The following is a 21100-nucleotide window of genomic DNA, read 5'->3' as shown; positions in this document are numbered from 1 at the left end:
GAGAGAAAATAAATCAAGGGAAATAAAAATTCAGGGAGCTACCGAGATGCAGGATGAAATTCATGAAATAAATCGATTACTCGCGGCTGAGGAAATGCGAGAGTGTTAATTTGATTGAGAATAGCCGGAATTCGGTTGATTTTTAGTTCCTTTACCGCCACGAACGCGGAGATCGGTTAAGAGTAGAGGTGTTGAGAGGAGAGACGATAAATAGAGAAAAAGGTGAGGCTTGTCGGAAGATGAATTAATTGACAGCTCAGACTAAAGGCAGCCAATTAGTGTAATTATGTTGATAAATTCAAATTTAATTGGCCCGGCTCTCTTGCGTCCCGCGGAGAATCGGAATTCTGGCATCTGTCGCAAAGGCATAAGGTTCCCTTTGCCCGCCTCGTTTCTTTGGCATTGCTCAATATAATAACGCATACCGTCTTGTACAGAGAACACATTTATACGCACGGGATGACATTGTAAATTCAGAATTGTTTCAGCCATTTAAATTTTGGGCGTGCGTGCCGGTGGTAAAACAAACAAAAAATAAAAATAAAAAAATCAAGAGAAACAATCAGCTTGGGAAAAGTTACCTCAAAAAATACGATTTATCCGATTACTATATTTCACTCAGCGTACGAAATATTACGATTAATTTGCTTTGCGCGATACTTTTGCACAAGGATGAAAAAAATTTTGACGATTTAACCAACGCGTGAAAAGAGCTATTTCGTAATGATATTATTTTCTGCTAGTTTGGTTAACGGGTTTTTTTTTTTTTTTTTGTTTGTTTTTGAGCAATTAACGGCATTGCAAAGAGGCATTGTAACAAAGAAGCAGTCGCGACACACAAATTAAAAAAAAAAAATTCTCATCGAGTAAAAATATGACGACATTGAAATGTCACTGTGTCAAATTTATACGAGCAGAGTTGTAAATGGCCGAATAGTAAAAAGATAATAATAAAATTGTAAGTACGAAAAAAATAAGACATAAACAAAGTAGCCATATTATTAGCCAACCGCTTGTCGACACGCCTATAAGACGCAAGGCGATAAATATTTTCGAGCGCAATAATTGAGCGATTACAAACGGAAATAAAAATGAAATAATAAAGTATCGAAGTAGCGTAACACGTCCTCGGCACGAGGACAATCTGCAGACGGTGAAGATTTATTAATTCTTTCTTAAATTTTATTTTCAATTCACTTTATCCGTATGACGTACATTAAGATATATTTTTTGCGAGAATCACGGAGTATTAAATGCTAGTAACTTGACGTAATATTGCTTTTAACTAGGCGCAGACGCGTCGAGTCGCAACTAGTGCGTTTATCTTACATTACGAAGCTGTTGCCTCGTATTTCAATCTACCGAAGAGCAGATCGACGGAAACTCGCTTTTTGAGTAAAATTCCATCAGGATTAATCGAATGATGGTATTAATTTCTATACTTGACTAAGTCGCTACGAATGCTGCCATTTTCTATGTCAACTTTTTTACACGCTTCTCATCGTCTCGCTTAACTCTATCGGCCAGTGCAGGTTCTTTGCAAAAAGATTTTATTTATATACCTACGCACCTGTTAAATTATTCACTTGGCATACGCAAGAAAATTTTATTCGACTCGATTGAACTCAGTTCGTACTAATAAATAGTCATTACGATCAAGAAAATATATTCTGATAAATTCGTGTTATGCGTATAGATATTTTTTTTTCTGGGTGTACCGATTTATTGGAGGATCAATTGAATCCCAGTCAAATAATAATGTAGGATACATATTTCAGGATTTCTTATGGATAATTGGATCAGATGCCTAATTTCAATTTCCGCAAGATATCTGAACCAGTTGATGAAATATGACTGAAATAAGCAGCCTCGTTTATTTTCTAAAATTTTTTGGAATGAAAGCCGAGCTACTTTGACAGGACTGAGATTTTACTACAGAAATTTTGCAAAACTATGTAGAGAATTAGAAAGCTTTCCAAAATTTTCTCGGGTCAAATCTCACTCTTCTCCGCGAGGGTAAATCAGTTTTCACTCCAAGAAAAGTCACATTTCACTCGATAAAATCTTTCTACAAATCGCAACTGTACTGAGAGAAAACAGTTGTTGAATCAACCAAATATGCGATCACTGGCGGTGAAATGAATATTTATTTGTGTCAATTCAATATCTGTCGGTCTAAGAAAATGTGCAGCTGGACTATTTAAATCAACTAAACATTTCGATAAACCGAAGTTTCGAGACAAAGAAATATTCATTTCACCGACCACGAGCGCACATTTAGTTGAATCAACGACTTTTTTCTCTCAGTGTGGCCATATCAAATATCGGGCATAAATGGTAAAAGGTACACTGAGAGAAATTTATAGTTCCGATTACCGCTCAGTCCTTAACTGTTCTCATTTTTACCACAATCGATAAATATAGTTCTAGGTAGAAAATGAAAATTACGGTTTCTCGTAATTCCAACAATGTTCAAAGAGTTTTTTTAACGATACCCGTTTTACTGAATTTTTCTAGTTACCGTAACAAATGAAATTTTTCCCAGTGTATCGACATCTAAAATCCTCGTGTCGAATCGTTAACAATTCGGACTTACCAGGGGCGAATAGAAGGCCGAGCTGTCCATCCCGATGCTGGGATAAGGCCCCTGGTCGGTGGTGGAGGGCGTGGGCGTCGGGTAGGAGGAGTACGACGTCGCCGTCGGGGCCAGCCTTGGATAGGCCCCCAGGGCCAGCCGGGCCGCGCTGTCGTATTGACAGGAGCAGACCGTTTGCCCGGTCACGGGGTCCGTCATCATCGGTCGTCCGTTTTCGCAACATCCTGTGCTGGTCCCCGTCGATCCACCGACCGGCGTAGTCGCTCCACCGGTGGTTCCGGGCCCGGCGCCCGTCGTCGTCGTTGCCGTCGATGACGGTGATAGGGCCCCGGGACTCAGGGCCCCGCCTGATGACATCGCTGGCGACGTCGCCGTGGTTGGTTGGCCACCGCTAACCAGAAGCTGAAACGTAAATCGATATTTTATGATAAATATGGTGAGGTAAAGTTTCATTTTTTGCAGTTGGTGGAAGAGTATTGTCGTTATTAGTATATCGTTGATACTGCACATTGCCAAGTTGGCAAAATTAGACTTCTTTGGTTGAATTATACATTTCTCCGTTCGTATTGGGTGAAGAAAATATTTTACTATAACCTATAGAACGAGTTACCATAGAGTAAAAATTAATAGTAACGTGTATTGAATGTTTACGATAAAGTTAAAAACATTCATTGTCATTTCGTATACAGTTCTGGATTTTTTTAGTCAAGCATGGTTGTAAGCGATGGAATATTCGAGATACGTGCAAAGTAACCACGATCCAAAAATTTCTCTCGATGTTACGTTTTGTAGTTGGAGAACAATTTAGATAATTAAGTTTTTCATATAGTGGACCGGCAATTATGAATTCAAATTTTATTCCTGTCGCGATAATTTAGAAATGACATTTTTCCGAAAAATGTAAAAAACGTTGAATTATAGTGATGAATTTATTCGATTTTTTTTTTAATACGTATTTTTTTTTTCGTTTATAGACATTAATTACATCGTGTATCAATTAACACGATAAAAATCATTCCGTAGAAACGAACACATCGATTCGAATAACTTGAAGAAATTCTGAGAAACTCTATCAGTACGACATTTCAAGGCAAATTAGTTATTTTTAGCAAATCGAAATTCAGTATAAGAAAAAAAAAATATTCATGAAACAAGGAAATAGCGGTAAATGGATCATTCTACTAAAAAAATCGCAGCTCAATGAATTTTCAATTATTACCTGAAAATTAACTGAATAACTCTCAAGACACAGATATTTAAAACAGGAAGATGTTTTATTATTTATCTTGGACCACATCAGATTATTACAGATGTTTTTCCTCCGGAATTCACGGTAAAGATGCTGTGTGTTCATTTTGACCCCGTTGTACAGCGTAAGGGTCAACTTGGATCAAGCTGTAACGAAAATTTCATAGCAATACACGACGAAGCACCGCTTGTTAACAAAATCTTCGGGCATCGTTAACTTCAAGTCTGCACGTCGGACCAAGGCAGCAATTACATAACACGGCCTTAAAAAAATCGTATTAAATTCTCCGCGACAAGCTTTGATCAGTCAAATATCTTTGATCACCCGAGCATATATTTCAACTTTTCTAGTTTCGTGCGGATTTTAATCTACCGAAGGTCTGAAATAACGGCTTTTTCTGGGACGGTGCCATATTGTTGTCGGAATAAAAACACAAACGGACCGGCTCGGATAGTTTTGTATTATGTTCCTACGTGGGTATATATATATATAACGTGCATATAAAAAAATTTCAAAGAACAAACAATCAAATGAAAACAGTCACTACAATTTTTTTAAACCTAATTAGTGAAAAAAGAGAGTCAGTTTAACTTGCCAAAGGTGAAACCTGTCGGTTACTTATCGCGATCATAAATTACTTGCAGTAATTTTAAAAATCGTTTGATATTTTTCGCATTTCCATTTCAAGTATAATCTGAATATAGATCAGCACACGTTTGGAGGAAAAAATTTATACCGTGGTAAAATTCACAAGGAAGATGATAATTCGTCTCGCGAAAGTTCCACGACAAAAAATTTCGCTACCTACGATGCGTTTCGCACGTGGCAGAAACAGGTCGTCGCGTTGAAATTCGAATGAAAAAATAGATCGTCGCCGTACGTCAAAGTTGATTGCCCGACGTTGACCGTATTTAATGTCATACAAGAATGAATATTCATGAAAATTATCAGACCTGCACAAATTCTCGGCTGATTAGCCATTTCGCAAGCGTATAATACTGGTTCATTTTATTTCTCTTCTATCAATTTAATTATCCCCGATACCAAACGAACGTTATAACGAGATATCGGCAATCTTCGATCTTAACCGATACTCAAATTTATTCGAATAAGGAACGGTGATAAAAATGTAATGATTTTTTCACGACCAGCGCCGAATTGCTCCGATATGTTAATGATGCAAAACGAGCTTCACCGTGAGTTCCAATAATGATTTTTGCGAAAATGTCGAACCTCGAATCGCGGCAACAACCACGTGTAGAATAATTGCAGGAGAATGTCGCGTACGATGCGCATAACCTTACGTGTCCAACTAGATATGTGAAATGGCAAAAAGTGGCTCGTTAAATACGAATAAGTGGCTGTAATCGGTCTTGCGAGTATCTGTCTGTAAAACCGGCACTCGACAATGAAGACGTACGCTCCTGCAATCCTAGGAGAGAAGGTACTCGGTGGTACTGATTTGCCTGCCCTACACCCTACGCCCTGCACAACCTGTGCCTCGTCCGAATAGATAACACTTAATTGTACCATATCAGCGGGGCTCGGAACCTGCCTCACAGTTGTAGGTGAGACGGTAGTTTAACGGCAGTTGTTAATTAGTAGAATGGCAAAAACCGGTACTTCGACGTCTCAGTAATTATTATACCTACGAGGCATGAGCGACAAGCAACGAGGACTTATCTGTTACCGTAACGTCGTTTTCGGATTGTAAGAAAAATGAATCTCCTCGTACCGTGAAGTAGGATCAACGACCAAAGGCTAATGACGTTTCTCCCATGGGACTGATTGTCTCCTTGGATAGGTATTTAAGGTCTCATTCGACGTGTATTCCCAACCAAAAGTTACTCTCGGTGAGAATATCGAACACTTGGCGATGACGTGAATATCTGGAAAAAAATCAAATGTGAGCTAGTTGATGGGATGATTCGTTTTCAATAATAATAATGCCAAAATGTTGTTGAGAAAATGTCTAAACAAAATCTTTGCTCAACCAATCTCTGGTAAAATTTGTTTTATCTCATGTAAAATGAATTCAATGACTTTTCTGAATACCTGACAATGTTTTTTGGAATTTTTTCCCGATCTTGAATAATTTCTTTTTCATAAATTTCCTAACGCTCCATTTATGAAACTATTCGTTCCGTGCCTCTAAAACTTCTCGAGTGTAATGTATAACCATTCACGAAAATCTATCGTAAAAACATTCAGGACTTTTGATCCATATTTCAAAATTGAAATAATTCTCGAAACTGGCATCTAGGTATTCAGAAGAATCAGTGAATTCATTTTATTCAACATAAAATAAATTTCACTACAGATTTGTTGAACAAATTTTTGTTTAAACAATTTACTCTCAACTTTTTGGCATTTTTATTATTTAAAACGAATTAACTCATCAACTTGGTTATGATTGATTTTTTTCAGAGTTTTTGTCTCATCGCAAAGTGCAAGCATCTCATTTTTTACAGAACTTCGATTCATTGTTTTGCGTTAATGTATTGCAAGAGATTTCCAAATTGTGTTGGTCACGACAATTTCTATCTTTCTTTAAAGAATGCAGGTCTTTTTTTACACTCTTTCTTTATCTCTTGCATGTTCTCGATTCACTTCTAGGTTCGTTTATAGTCCGTAAGCTTCTGTTCTTATTCTTACAAAGATCTTACATTTTTCGTATAGTTGCGAGAAAATAAACTACCCCGTCGACGGCTTATCAGTATTTTTTCGATGATTTATTATCCCTGGAATGGTGAATTTTTTTTTTTTTTTTTACCACTTAACTATACATTGGCGCACAAACACGTGTATCCTCACGTTTAATCACGACTATCATTGTTATAAATGGTTAAAACGATATCGTTCTTTCTTAACTATTTTTTTTTTTAACGAGGCAAACGATGGCACAATTTAAACATTTTTTAGAATTCGAAAAGTGTAGCAAAATTTTACCTCAAGGGGAAAAGAATTGAAAATCGTGAAAATTGGCGGAAGATGTGAAATCACCGGGTACAAAAGTACAACTCCGGTGTATCATTCTGGCGTTAAGATTGATTAAATTTCGATGTTATCCACTCGTCGAGGGTCTCATATCCTGTATTAAATAAACCCGACACTGCGATATCGTGAAATTTACCGCGATATAACTAATCGTGTGAAAACAAGCTAGACGAATGGTTAGTGCAAGGGTTTGAGTGCCAAGCTCGAGTGTTATTATTTTCTATACATATATACCGATGTTGCCAGAGGATGCGGAAAAGGACTCGATCCTTTCGGCTTGGTGAAATAAAACAAAAAAAAAAGAAAAATTTAAAAAAAACACGAATAAATGCCTCGACTTTTACGCCCGTGTGTGGCGTGCACATTGGATTCTCACACAGTGCCGCACCCTCGCTTATATTCATGCCGAGAGAGAGAGAGAGAGAGAGAGAGAGAGAGAGTGAGAGACGACTCTGGACCTCTGCAGAGAGTTTCGGGATGGGTCCAGCCGCACACATGCGCAAAGAGGCTCGCTTTCGTCCGTGAATGCGATGCGAATTCGTGGTGTGTCGGCGTATTGAAAGAGGGTACGCTGAGTGTGGGTGAGGCTTTATGCATTCGCGGAGGCCGAGAGTGCTGGAGGGCCAATAGCCACGGTGAATATCAATTTTCGGCGCTTCTGCACCCCGGGGCCGGATAACCCCATTCATTCGGCAACGCGTTGATATGCACGCGTCTTGGCGATGTTGATTATACAACCTGCAGGATGGCCCTTGATCATTGCGCACAAATTCACCCCACTAACAGACTGCGACCGATTATAGTAAGACGTTTGGACCAACTTCGCGTGGTGAGCAGATTGGTACACTAATTAATCCTTTCAACCACAATGGGATACTCGGCGTGCCATTTTAAAGATTTTAACATTCAAGCCTTATCGCAGTTTACTCGCAACTTAGAGTGATCTTCGTTACTTTGTATGACCCCGGAAACTCTCGAGCAACAAGTTTCGGATTTTTCATAGTTTTTTCGATTTTACATCCGCCATGTTGTATCCGCTATCTTGGATTTAGAAATTATTAGAATTATGTTATGGCTTCGGATTCGCGATCAGCTATCCGAAATACCATCGAGTAACAAAATACAGGCCACACTGAGAGAAATTTTTAGTTCCGGTTACCGTTCAGTCTTTAACTATTTCCAATTTTTACCACAATCGAAAAATATAGTTCTGGGTAGAAAATGAGAATTAGTTTTCGGGCTGTTACCGGAAAGTCCAGTATCCGTTGCTATTCTTTCTCATTACGATCACTGTTGTTATATTTTCTTGTAATCGTTGCGAAAATTTAATGCTTGTGCGACGATAAATTGACGTTGAAGCCTTATTCAACTAAAAAAGTAGAGTAAACCTCAGAAACTGATTTTGCGTTGCAATAACCAAAAAAGGATCGACGATAGCGCAAAATGGTTTCCCGTACCTCGTTCTTCGTAATCCCAACGATATTCAGTTTTTTTAACGATGCCTGTTTTACTGAATTTTTCTAGTTACTATAAAGAATGAAATTTTTCTCAGTGCAAAATATTGAGTTAAAAAATATGTGATTGAAAAGGTTAAACACTCGGCGTAAAGTGCACGGGTTTTGTTTCGCCCAGGCGGGTAATTAACCCGCTATTATTATACATCTCGCATTGTAAGCTCTCGGAGTAACGAGATCGAAAACCTCCGGATTGTATGCTACTCGATTTATAAAGCCGTCCTTTCATCTCTCGAAACTCCTCTCGGTTTCGTTCAAACTGCAAATATCAGTGTAACTCGAGCTAATCCCACACCGCCAATGTTTACTCAACAATTACTCGCTGAATCAGATTAACCGACTGCTAGTATGCGTGCGAAGAGTAAAACCTCAGTTGGACGGAAGGACTGCAACCTCCGAATTTTATCAATGCGCAGTTCTTTTTAACAGAGCCAATTTTTCCGATCAATTCCGTAGTAGAAATTTTTTGATTATGCCTAGTATTTCAGTATCAATAATATTTTGTCTGAAAATTAGAACAGCAAACTATCGAGAAAAATGCGTTAACCAATACGGCGGCTGGCTGTAACAGCTCGAGTCAAAAACACGACAAAGATAATAATACTATTGCCATTAGTTGGCAAGATGATATAATATGTGGTTGAAAATGCCTAAATGACAAATTAAAAATAGGTGAAACCGGATGCAAGATCCTGTGGAATACTATCGACTGATTGAGGACCGACTGTGCCGGACGTTTCGACTTCGTCTCTAATGCGAAACGAGGAGGGATTGATTTTTTGGCAAGAAATTTTCTCGCGTGTCTGAAAGTTCTTCGTTAGAGGAAAAGTGGGCGATTCGCAGCAGGCAGTGACCGCAAGATCGTGGGCGATTTGACGCGAATAATTAACGAATCATTTTTCAGGCGTGTGATACGAATCGCTCGATGTGGGCAGGGCGAATTAAACGAGAGCAAATCCGCTTCGAGTTGGAATGATTGCGAAATTAACCTGGCTGCGTTGCAGATATAATCAGCGGTAATTCGGTTAGATCCATCCAGTATATAAAATGCCATTTCTGTTTCCATCGTGCAAGGAAATTGAAAGAATACGTATTCGTATATTTGAGCATCATCTGCACCCTTGAAGGTGTCGACAAATTTCGGATACGAATGTGCGGACGATTTGCGGATGCTTGAAACGAAGCGGAGTGACTGCCTCGTTTTATTTAAAATTCTATTGCCGGGAAACCGGTTGAAACGATTCAATTAATTCGCATTTACTATTCAAATATGTATATTCACTTCGTATTATACCCAATTAAAGCAAGTTCAATCGTAAATTGGCAACGTTTATTGCACGCTGTATCATCCACGTGCATAATCACACTTGAAATAAATATGTACGATGACCATAATAAAAGGTTATCGTCGAGCCATCGGAAGTTAGACGTGGACCTCGTCGATGTACGAACAGTATAATTAACTCGAAGTATTAAACTGATTTCAAGTATAACGTTAAAAATAGTTCCGAAATATACGTATTGAGAATGATTAAGAGAGTCAATTTAATTTTCTGATAATATGAACCGTAGGCGTATTTTGCAGCACAAGTTACGGAGATTGATTCAACATTACGTTGGGTATTTGCTCCCGGCTCTCAGGCGAAAACGAGCAAAATAAAAAAGAGAAACGATAAATTTTTGCAAAACGTGAATTTAATATCAATTCCTCGGAGCAGAAGTAACATTATTTCAGAACGGGTATTCAATTACAATATCATTTGGCTTGTTCGGGTTTAATATGATGCAGATTCTAAACACACATCAAGATTTCATTCCAGTAGCTACGTTCCTAGTCACGAATATGACAAATCGTTTCTCAGATTTCTCACCGCGCTTTGAAGTGACGGATATAACGAAGGGTTTTGTCAGTCAAGAAAGAGAGGTTGTATGTAAGTCAGGGTGGCTTTTGGTTACGAAAGGTGGGAACTACGAGTATTAATAAAAATAAAACAAACAGCCGGGATCGTTGCACGGGGGCGAATTGTTGGGTAGGAACTTTTTTCAAAGCACAAAGCGCCTGCGCCCGCCGCTCACCCCCCTCTCATCCTTTCGCCTCCAGCCAGCGTGCTCGGCAAATGCCACTTTTACACCCTGACCGTGGCGCTGGCACACCGGGTCGTGCACTTTCAGTTTAGAGAACTTTTCCACCGCCCGCTGTACGTCCGCGAACAATAAGAGCAAAGTTTGGGGTGCAATATCAACTTTTCGTAAGCGCGATGGCGCTCAAACATACCGTATACATGTATATACTATATACTATATATATATACATATGTATATACATATTGTGTACACGTATCCACACTACCTGAACACACGCGTAAGATGGTGAAAATTTTCCCGCAAAGTTAGGTTCTGTAATGTAATGCAAACGCGTACGGACGGAACGTTTGCAGAAAAATTACACGTGGCACGTATTGCAAGTTTAATAGATAATTCCAGAAAACACTTGCGTTTTATTTCGGACACTCGACTTGCCGTCAACGACGATAGGAAGTGAACCTTGTGACTATCGTTATCGTGTACGCACCTGCGTCATTTGAAAATTAATCGATCTAGGCAGGTGGATAGAGTAATTTTAATTACATGGCTAGGCTCAATTTCGAATCGTTAAACGGAATATTTGAACTCGCAAAAAGCCACCAAATTTTTTTTTTGCCCTGCTCGCTCGGTTTTCTAACATTATTGAAAACAATCGATTCTTGATTTATTGCTCACGTACGAAACGGAATCAAGATTCCCGCGAAATCCGTAATGCACGGAAAAACGGCGAGTAGTATCGATCGTCGCGACGCGGCGTGATCAGATTATCAACAAAACCGACGTCCAGGTGAACAGAGGTGCGTGCTTGAAACGTATATCACGTATATAGGTGGATATACAGATAAACTGCACCTATCCAACCGTGTAGTTATGGGTATAAAATATGATCAGATATCCATAGCGACGGTTTCGGATTAATTTTTTCGCCTCGCAAATCACGCCAGATAAATTTTTCCTTGCCCCTCATTTCTACGAATACAGTAACGTCACACTGAGTCCGAGTATCACGCGATGGTCGACGGACACTCATCGTCAGACGTGGCGAAACGTTATCGCCAAATTTATCATTGGAGCCGAGGTTCGGCGATCTCAGAGAACGGCCGACGCTTGGAGACGGAGATGAATCTCAAAATGATTGGCCTACTTTACGTTTTCGCCATTAAAGCTCGAAACGAAATTTACACCGTAGTTCCACCAGCGACGGCCGACGGTTCAAAGGGACAGGTGAGTGGAAATAAAACGCGAACCGTCAGAAAAACGATTCGAATGACGATTCGCGGGTGAAGTTATCAGGTGTATCGAATATTTCAAGAACCCTTCGTCGGGTATAAGGTATGTATTTTTCAGATAAAAAAAATTTTACCATCAATCCAATTACGTGCACAATTTTATTTCGACAATTTGAATCACGATTGGCGTGCTGGCCGGTACGTTTCAAGTTTTCTGAGTGTGTAGCAGCAAAGTAGAGAGAGAGAGAGAGAAAAAGAGAAAGAGAGAGAGAGGTAAATGTATATGTGCAATTTGTGTTTACCTGCGAGGCCGACGGATATGAGTATCCGAATTGCGCGTAGGCGGACATAATCGTTGCACGTACAACCGGCAGCAGGTAAGGTTACAATTAGTCCGAATTATTTATAACTCGATGATTTTGAACTACACAATTATTATTATTATTTATTTATTTTTTATATACAACGATATAAAAAATATGATCTTTCCACCTGCACGCACTAATCACACTGTCACAATGCCGGAGAGTACCGTCTTCTCGTCGAAACGACGTACCGATCGGACGAACAAATAATAAAATAATAACAACGACGGATAACAATACGACGTAACAATAAAAAGGAGGAATCCGTCCTCCTTAATTCCAACTGGCAGTAGGCGAGCACTGCAGGCTGCAGGTGAATCGAATAGCCGTTTCCCAGACTATAACCGTGGCTGTTCGTCGCTGAGATGATGTTTTCCGTTGGGCGGCCACATGCTGGTAGGCCGAGGCGAGGCCCCCCTTCACCTACGAAATTACAGTCCGTCTTCGAACCATCGATCGTGTTGTAGGTACGTTTTATCACTTTAGTCCGAGCGGTGGAACAACTAGACCCGCACAACGATGAACGCACGTTTCAGGGAACACAAGGGGTTGGTGTAGACGAGGCAACGAGTGGTGGGGAAAGAGAGAAAAAAAAAAAAAAAAAAAGTCGAACCGTCAAAACGATCGCCGAGTTCCATACGCGGCGGTTGTCGTTGCGTCGGATGAACGGGGAGCGCCGCGGTACAACGATGATGACAAAAACGAGGGAGGAAAAATAAAAAAGAAATTTACAAAATAAAAAAAAAAAAAAACAAACTCGCGAAAACAAAGGAAGGTGTAAAAACGTGGAGGAACTAACTAGGATATTCACTGGCTCGTGGGACGGACAGTACGGACAATCGGACAGACGTGTAACAAGCGATTAGTTATAGACAGATAGAGTTCGTTCGTTCGTTCCGTCCCCTGCTCTCAAAGCCCTCCAGCCTGCGACTGACTCGCTTCCACCCACACCACTTCATCCGCTGCCACTCCACCACCACGACCTGATCCCCCCTCTGGCGACGAAACTCGAAAGCACCGGCCCCTTCCCGGGCGAAACGGGCGTGGCCGTTCCGCGTCGGCCAATCGGCGGTCGAGCGCGCGGTCACGTGGTGCGCAGTGGGGGCGGAGCCGCGCCGCGTGATTGGATGAGAGCCTTACTCTGTGGGCGTGGCGCACGGAGGCCACGCCCACGGAAACCGGCACCTTCTTTTCTCTCCCTCTTCCTCGGCCAAGGCGGCCAAGGCGCACGGCTTCGTCGAAGCGGAGATCGGCGACCGTGGCTCTCCGTAAAACGACGACCCGCACACCCCGCGCGGTGTGCGACGGCCCCTTCACTCCATCCACTTCACTCGACAGTAAACATCAACGGCAAACAAGGAGAAACGAGAATGTTTACGCGAGTCGACTCTTGTCAACTCGACGGCAAAGGACTTGAATCTCTGCCGTTTTCCTTTCTTTCCTATATGTACCATTCATCCTAACTCACTATTTTTTCTCGCACCGCCGCACGGATGCTGATGCTCTCTCCCTCCCCCTACCTACCCAGACCGATCCCGCGGCCCGACCGATTCACTCAAAAATACCCATTTCTTTCGGCACGACATCGGTTTTCGTATACACATCGCATATATCTACTCACGAACCTTCAACAGACCAGCATCCCGATCCGAGCATGGACTCCGAGGAACATTTTTCTTCCAATTTTGAGTTGAAAATATGAAGAAGAAAGAAAGCTTCCAACCGACCGGTTTCGAAGGTGTCCAAATTTAGAAAAACCTTCCGCGATACCGTCGCGATTCGCCGATCGCAGGTCAGTAGTGAAAAAAAAAAAATAAAAAAACACCACCGACGACCCAATTCCAGACTCCTCGATCAGCGCGACGGAGACCGTCGCTCAACGTCACGCACGCGATATGAACAGCCGAGTTGCTTCGAGTTTGAAACTCGAGTAAGGCGACGATGTATTTTTGACTTCTAGAACAATCTGGGGACTTGATTGAGACTTGTATCGTTCGCGGGTCATAGAAACGGCGTCTTTGCCGTCTTTGAAGGAGTTTTATAATAATTAACGTTTTTTTTTCGCGTAAAGGGGCGGGGAGGGGGAGGTAATCAGTATAATTGGAACGTGAGTTTCCAGCGCAGGTAGGTAACAACGAGCGATGCCGCGTACCCCCCGCACCTTTGCCCAACCACAAATCCAGATATTATGTTATTGCCATGGTTATTAAGTCGCCTGGCTCACTCTCATGCGGCGGTGATCAATCTCAATTCATAAATTGGGGTATAATTCTCCCCTTGTGTATTATACACACCCCCTTCGCCTCCTCTTTCCCTCCACATCGCGGTTGTAGCGCCCAATGCTTCAGCGCACTTTCGGGTTGCCGGGCACCCCCGTTTCACCTCGCAACCAACCACCGCCATTCGATTCCGGCTACCCACGATAACAAAAGTTCCCGTGTTACAAGCCTCGTACCTTCGGCCCATGACGGCACGAGCGTTAACGACGCGCCTAGGATGATGGCTGGCACTTTGTTACCGCACTAGTTTCACCTTATTAACGACTGCATGCACAGGTTCCCAATGGGCAACCCCTTCCTTTCCGCACGCATTTCGCTGCGAGTCCCCGTCTTGTTACAGGTCTCTGGTACCTATACCTCGCAGGTTTTCATGTAGCTTACGGCACGTATCTGTCTATCCGCGAATCATATCTCATGGAAATTCATTCTATAATCATAGCTGCAGGTAGTCTGGGCATTAAACGAGCGTTCGTATTGTGTGTACCTACGTATAACCTCTAATTAACGATGTACCACGTAATTGCGAGCACTTATCTTGAATTTCTTAGTCGGCTAATCGGGTACACCTGTTTGTACGCTGTGCAAGCTGGCGTCGGGTATACCTGCTTGCGTATTTAAACGCTCGTGCAAAAATAGTTATGGCAGAATTAAGTGGCACCGCGGTTGAGATTGGAATACACATACGTGTGGTACGTGTACGTGTGCGTACACATGTCTCTCGACATTAAAACCCTATCAATTATTTTTTCCATTTTTCACCAGCCTCCCACTTTTTCGGTATCTTCTTCTTTTTCCGCTCTTTCCTACGCTCAACCTTCCGTCAGATCAAGAGGCCGTCCTCGTCCCGTCTCGGTGTAAATCTTGAAATAAACTCAACTTTACGAACTCGTATAAAGTAAACGAAGTGGGTCATAAACCTAGGGGAATTAGGTACTTTTTCTGTTCAGTTTATTTTCCTATATTTTCCATCCCGGATAGTAATATACTTAACGTGTCCGCCCGCGGGCAAGCGGACATGCTTAAAGAGAGGATACGACTCCTGCCTTCCTTTTGATTTACCATCGTTGCGAGTATACGCGCCGTCGCAGCTTATATTTGTCACTGTACACACTTAAGAATACCCACAGCTTGCATTTGCGTTTACGAACCGTAATCATCGAACGAAAACTCTTCAGGCCACCCTGAACCGACCATCAATCTCTGATCATTGACAAATTATACCCACGCCACAAGCAGCAATTAGCGTGGATCGATATAACAATGCACCGACGATCATCGAAGTGCATAAATTGGATGAATTGATCGAGTTCGACAGACAAAATTCAACGCTTCGCAATAAACACGCTAATCGAAGCCACTTGTCCAGTGAACATCACACTGAGAAAAATTTCATTTGACACAGTAACTAGAAAAATTCAGTAAAACAGGTATCGTTAAAAAAACTCTTTGAATATTGTTGGAATTACGAAAAACGAGGTACGCCTAACCATTTTGCGCTATCGTCGATCCTTTTTTGGTAATTGCAACGAAAAATCAGTTTGTTCGGTCGACTCTACTTTTTTTGTTAAACAAGCCTTTAACGTCAATTTATTCGTGCACAAGCATTAAGATTTCGCCACAGTTACAAGAAAATATAGCAACAGTGATCGTAATGAGAAAGAATAGTAACGGATACTAGAATTTCCGGTAACAGCTAGAAAACTAATTTTCATTTTCCACCTAGAACTATATTTTTCGATTGTGGTAAAAAATGAAAATAGTTAAGGACTGAGCGGTAACCGGAACTAAAAATTTCTTTTTTCGCTTCATCCACATTCGAACCGTACGTAAAAGCGTCCATGACCAATTTACGACGTTTCCATCTCACGTTTGAGCAATTTCATTCATGCCACGGACCGGCCGTGATGATCTCGTTGACCATCGGAAGAAGGTCGAACTTTGCGGTGTGGCGACCACGCGACGTTGCGCTTCCCTCCGACCGATTGAACTGTCCCAGATAGAATTACCGCGGTACCTAAATTTGCGACGGTAAAACCTGAATGGAATGCCGTATACGAAGCTGCGGCCGGAGGCCATGCCGAGAAACCGTGTCAGCCAGGGACCTCTACACAGTACCAAGTTTCCGATGCAACTGGCAACTGAACCTAATGCCTCTAATGGGATTACCCGACAGATCCGTAAGTGCGCCCGGACTCCCAGGACCAGATAAGGACCCTTGCGGAGGGTACAAGCGCGGACAGCAAATAGGGTCTGCATGTCGACTGTGGATGTCCGATTCCCGCAGACCACGAGCACGGCCACGGTACGGATACCTGAACTCGGAAGCCTTGGCTACCACAAGGATCGTCGAGCACCCGGGGTATGATTTACGACCCATCCAGTTCATCCAGTCCTAATAAACGCTGGGCAGTCCGGCGAAGCCCACCGTTGACCTGTCAATCCTTCCCTCGTCTTAAACGGCCATTGTACCGCCCTCCGGATAATTATGTTTTTTGCAAAACTGTTTTTCTTCACGGTCGCAAAGTTACCGATGCTTATTCGTCCGCTTGATACCTGCACCGTGGATCGGTGTTGACTCCGATCCGGGCTCGCTTATCGCTCAGGAAGTAGACACCGTTGTCGTAAAGCAAAGTATTTCCTATTTAGCTTTCTCCAAAATTACCCATCCCGATTACCATCTCACCCACACTCGAAACTGGCACTAGTTTGCTCTCTGATTTCTGACTTTGATTTATTGAAAGCGGTATAGATCTCGGTCCGCTGATAAGCCGCGTGTTTTTACCCCGGAACGAAGTGCCTTTTAAGTATCGATGTCGGACTGGTAGAAGCTTTTGGAATTGCGCGTGAGCAGTGCTTGCAAAAGTTATAGTTGCGGTTATACAGAGAGAGAGAGAGAGAGAGAGAAGTACCAGCTGCGCTGCAGTATAATACCTACAGTCAGTGTCAAGTCTTCCGACGCTGAGAGTTTATCTGTGATATTTTATCAAGCGGGCAGGCATCTTGCCCAACGTTATAAAATCATCTAGCCCCACCTACGGATGCACAAGATGGCTGTGAAATCTGGTTTTACGGTAATTTAGGTACCTACGTCCTCCATGTTCGTCACATGTCCGTGTTCCTCAAACAATATGGTAGCCGGTGGGCTTTGGTGTTGCTTCACTTTTTTCCCCTCAAAATAAACCAGTGCCGCAGCAATACCTGCAAGTATACCCATGGTGCCTAAGACCTCTCTCTTGGCATGAAAAAAATATATTTTCTATGACCAGCGAAGGCCATTGCCTTCGATACTTTGCACTGTGCAGGTAAGTCAGGTATGTATACGTAACCGCACACGCACACTTTTGTGTTCCGTTTCCACGTAAGAAGTGACGTAATATTCGAAGGAATTTTTACACCGGCCTCTAAACTCTTCATGACGAACGAAGTCCATTGAAACTCAGATGCTGAAAATTTTTTCCTCTATTCCAGAACGAAAAAAATTTCTACAAATCGGTAACATTCCCCACGTATAAAACTACCGTTCCCGGTTGTCCGATCCATTCGATAAATCGACGAAAGGTTTCGGGAAACTTTTGGTGTTTACTACAGCTTGTTATTATCAAATCTCAATGTTAGGCCATGTTAAGAGTCCAGTACTATGCGCGTTTCACTGTTAATCGTTACTGCAGCAATTGCAGCTTGTGCAACTACACATATAAGGTTTGAAAACAGGTCCGAATTCAACTTCGAAACAACTTCTCAACGCATAATCTCCGTAACTGTAAAGGTATGTGTCCAGCGATGCAGTCGTTTGCATGCCGAGTAAAAGTTAAACGATTATTCCACCATGGGGCCCGAGCATCTCGTTACGATAAGGACACTTAATAAGATCCCCGGACAGTCCGTCTCTCGAAAGTCTCTCTCACTGTTTTTCTCTTATTTCCTTCTCCTTCTCTCTCTCTCTTTTTAACTCTCTCTCTCTCTCCGTCTGTTTCGAGGCAGGTATGCACGCACTAAGTAAAGGTATCCATCCTTCCCTGGCCAGTCTTATCTCGTCTTCCGCCCTGTGTCGACTGTCATTTTTTTCCCTTCTTTTCAGGTTTTCTTTCCCTCGACCAGAAACCAGCGCAGGTTATACCGTCCTCCTCGTGTCTGGACGCAAGGTTCACTGTTTACGAGGGCGGGGCCCGGGCCCATCATCCGACAAAGTAACGCTCGTTCTGTTTATCCAAAAATTTAGAAATCCTACTCCTCGTGGTTTGACACCTTTACTGTTGGGTCAGTTTTAACCGGATTAACGATAACAGGAATGTACACTGCAATTGTCACCGAACCGTTGCAAATTTCTTATCGACCAAAATTGTCTCGCCACTACCAATCCCAAGTCTCTGGCTCGGGCAGGCTGCTGCCTTGGAATCATTTTACGACCTCGCGTTGAGAAAATTTTTCCGGACATCGAGGACGAATCTCAGGCGAGCGATTGAGGAGGGGCTAATTTGAGCAATAAAAGGGTGTGAATACCGCACCCTGCAGCTCTCGAGTATAAGACAAAAGAATATTGTTGAACGTGGTAGAGCGGCGGCAGGAAAGAAAAGGAAGGCGAACACCTTTAGGTGATCCTGAGCGAGCCGACGGCGGGCCGGAAACTCGGCCGGCGCCTCAGCTGGGAGTTTTATTGGACAGAAGTTCCCTCCGGTTCTCCTCCGAGACGCTCCTTCGCTGACGGAGCCTTAGCAAAGGACGCCGGATCGGATCGGACGGGATCACCGGGTCCAGTATGCGTCATGTAGCCGCAGTAAAACCCCATTCCCATTCCGAGGGAACGAAACCGAACCAACGAGCCGGCCGACCCGGGTCGAACGAATGTCAACCGTAAACCTCGCGAGGCAGCACTAATTAGCCCGCCTGAAATAAACGCCACAGACGGGGCAGCTCGCTCTCCTCTTTTCTTCTCGGCGCCTCCGGGGACCCCGAAATGTCCGTAATACGGATGGTATACGCGCGTTTTTTGAGTCCCAATTTTGATGCCGCGGTGAAGCGTGGCGCGCCTGATCGTAAGATTTCATACCGGGACAGGTGGTCGTTGTAATTGCTAATTGATCGCGGGTACGGAGAGAAATTCACTCGGGTTTTTGTGAAACTGGATTCCTGTGGTCATCCTCCGCAAGAAATCATCCCATAATCGAACGGATTATCCTTTGCGAAGAGCAATTGAAGGAAAGTATCACGAAATTACTGAACAAACCGCAGGTCTTGCTTTGCCTCGCACGGCTAAACTCGGTGAATAACGATATCGTGGCGGCCGAAGAACGCTCTCTTTGCGATACGTTGCATTAGCCATTTTCCGCAGGAAAATAATTCAAATAACAATGGCGTACGGTGCGAGAGTACAGAGACGTTTCACCGCTTCGTAACACCATTAATGGTCCGCGGTCGATGACCGCATGTGAAGTTCAGCCTGCTGATAAATATAGCCGATATACAGTACCAAGAATCAATGTAATATACACACGATATGTATATGTATACATAGAGAGAGAGAGAGAGAGAGAGAGAGAGAAATATATAGATGGACAAATTCATATTTTTCATCCATAGACATGTTGTACGATATTACAAAGTAATCGAGTAAAGAGAACAAATACATATGCCAGAGATGGGAATGGGAAAAAGTGACAGTCTCAGCCTAATTTAATTTAGAACTACAACTAAACCTTTAGCCGTAATTGTAGCGATAGAAGACGGTAGAGAGAGGGAGAGAGAGATAGTGTTCTAAATTGAAAATTAATGTCCAACTAAACGTTTTCCGATAATCGAATGGTGTTCCAATCACCGGCCGTTCTCCGTGATGGTCTTGTCCGATCCATAGTTTTTCTCTTCCCCTTATCGTGCCTGTAATCACGTTCTCGGAAATTTTACGATTCAAACAGTGCCAGAATGACGCGTGTAACTTTTCACCTGAAACCCTATCAACGAACCTTTATCACTAGGAGAAAGAAAAAAAAAAGGTAGAAAAAAAAAACACGTAAAGAACAAAATAAAACAATTATAAAGAAAGGAGTCGACGTGTAATTGAGAAACATCTGTAATTATCAACTATGCACCCAATTAGCGGTGTGCGCGGTGTGGATCAGACGGAAAACTTGGGCCCTTTGAAACGGAATCGAGCACGCGGAGACCCGGCGAGTTGACGCGCGCGTTTTCCCCGGACGGCAGATGTCTGTATCTACCGGCGCCAACGGTATTTATAAATAAGTAACGCGTCAGTAGGTGTCCAACCGGGTAGAACGACGTCGACGGCATATAAAACCGAGCGTCGGGATACGGCTGGATGGATGTGTGCGAGTGGACGGTGGTGAGCCGTTGTCTGGAAGCGAGGCTCTTGGTCTTCTCTGTCTCCCGTATAAAGTACTCAACGAAAATAATGCGACGCGTCCGTCCCGCAGGGGTAAAATGGAAATGCTTGGCAGCAGGCGGCGAAACCCTGCGGTTCGGAAAGCCAGTGGCGCCCCTGGAGCGAACCTCCGAACCCTCGGGAACCCCCGGAGGCTGTAGTTTGCGTGATAACCACTGGAACCCCTTAACCCTGCAGCGTGTGCCAGTTTTGGAGACGAGAGGAACGCGGCGGGAGGTCATTGCGTCACTTTGCATCACCCTTTTGCTCTAGGGTTGATCAACCTTCGCTCTGTCTTCGAATGGAAAACACCGTGACTTTATGGAACGAGGACGAACGAACGGAATATGGGATACCTGAAAGATTCTCGGTCTTCTGGGTCAAGGTATGTAAGTACCATTTTACAATACGGT

At 42.8% G+C, this 21100-nt stretch overlaps 1 protein-coding gene across 6 annotated transcripts in view; it reads right to left on the bottom strand.

Moving 5' to 3' along the window:
• Positions 1–21100, bottom strand: part of LOC107219345 (homeobox protein araucan) — a 70814-nt gene that overhangs the window by 27677 nt on the left and 22037 nt on the right. For 3 of the 6 annotated variants that reach the window (XM_046732640.1, XM_046732639.1, XM_046732641.1), the window contains exon 2: positions 2597–2998. In XM_046732640.1, the coding sequence (XP_046588596.1) occupies positions 2597–2998 (402 nt within the window). Of the gene's footprint in view, positions 1–2596; positions 2999–5580; positions 5735–11972; positions 12954–21100 lie in introns of those variants that run through there. The other 3 variants (XM_046732642.1, XM_015657543.2, XM_046732644.1) reach the window with 2 other exon arrangements.

This window comes from Neodiprion lecontei, chromosome 2, assembly GCF_021901455.1.
Source record: "Neodiprion lecontei isolate iyNeoLeco1 chromosome 2, iyNeoLeco1.1, whole genome shotgun sequence".
Lineage (NCBI taxonomy): Eukaryota > Metazoa > Arthropoda > Insecta > Hymenoptera > Diprionidae > Neodiprion > Neodiprion lecontei.
Note: the sequence above shows the minus strand (reverse complement) of the source record. Positions and strands in the feature narration are given on the sequence as shown.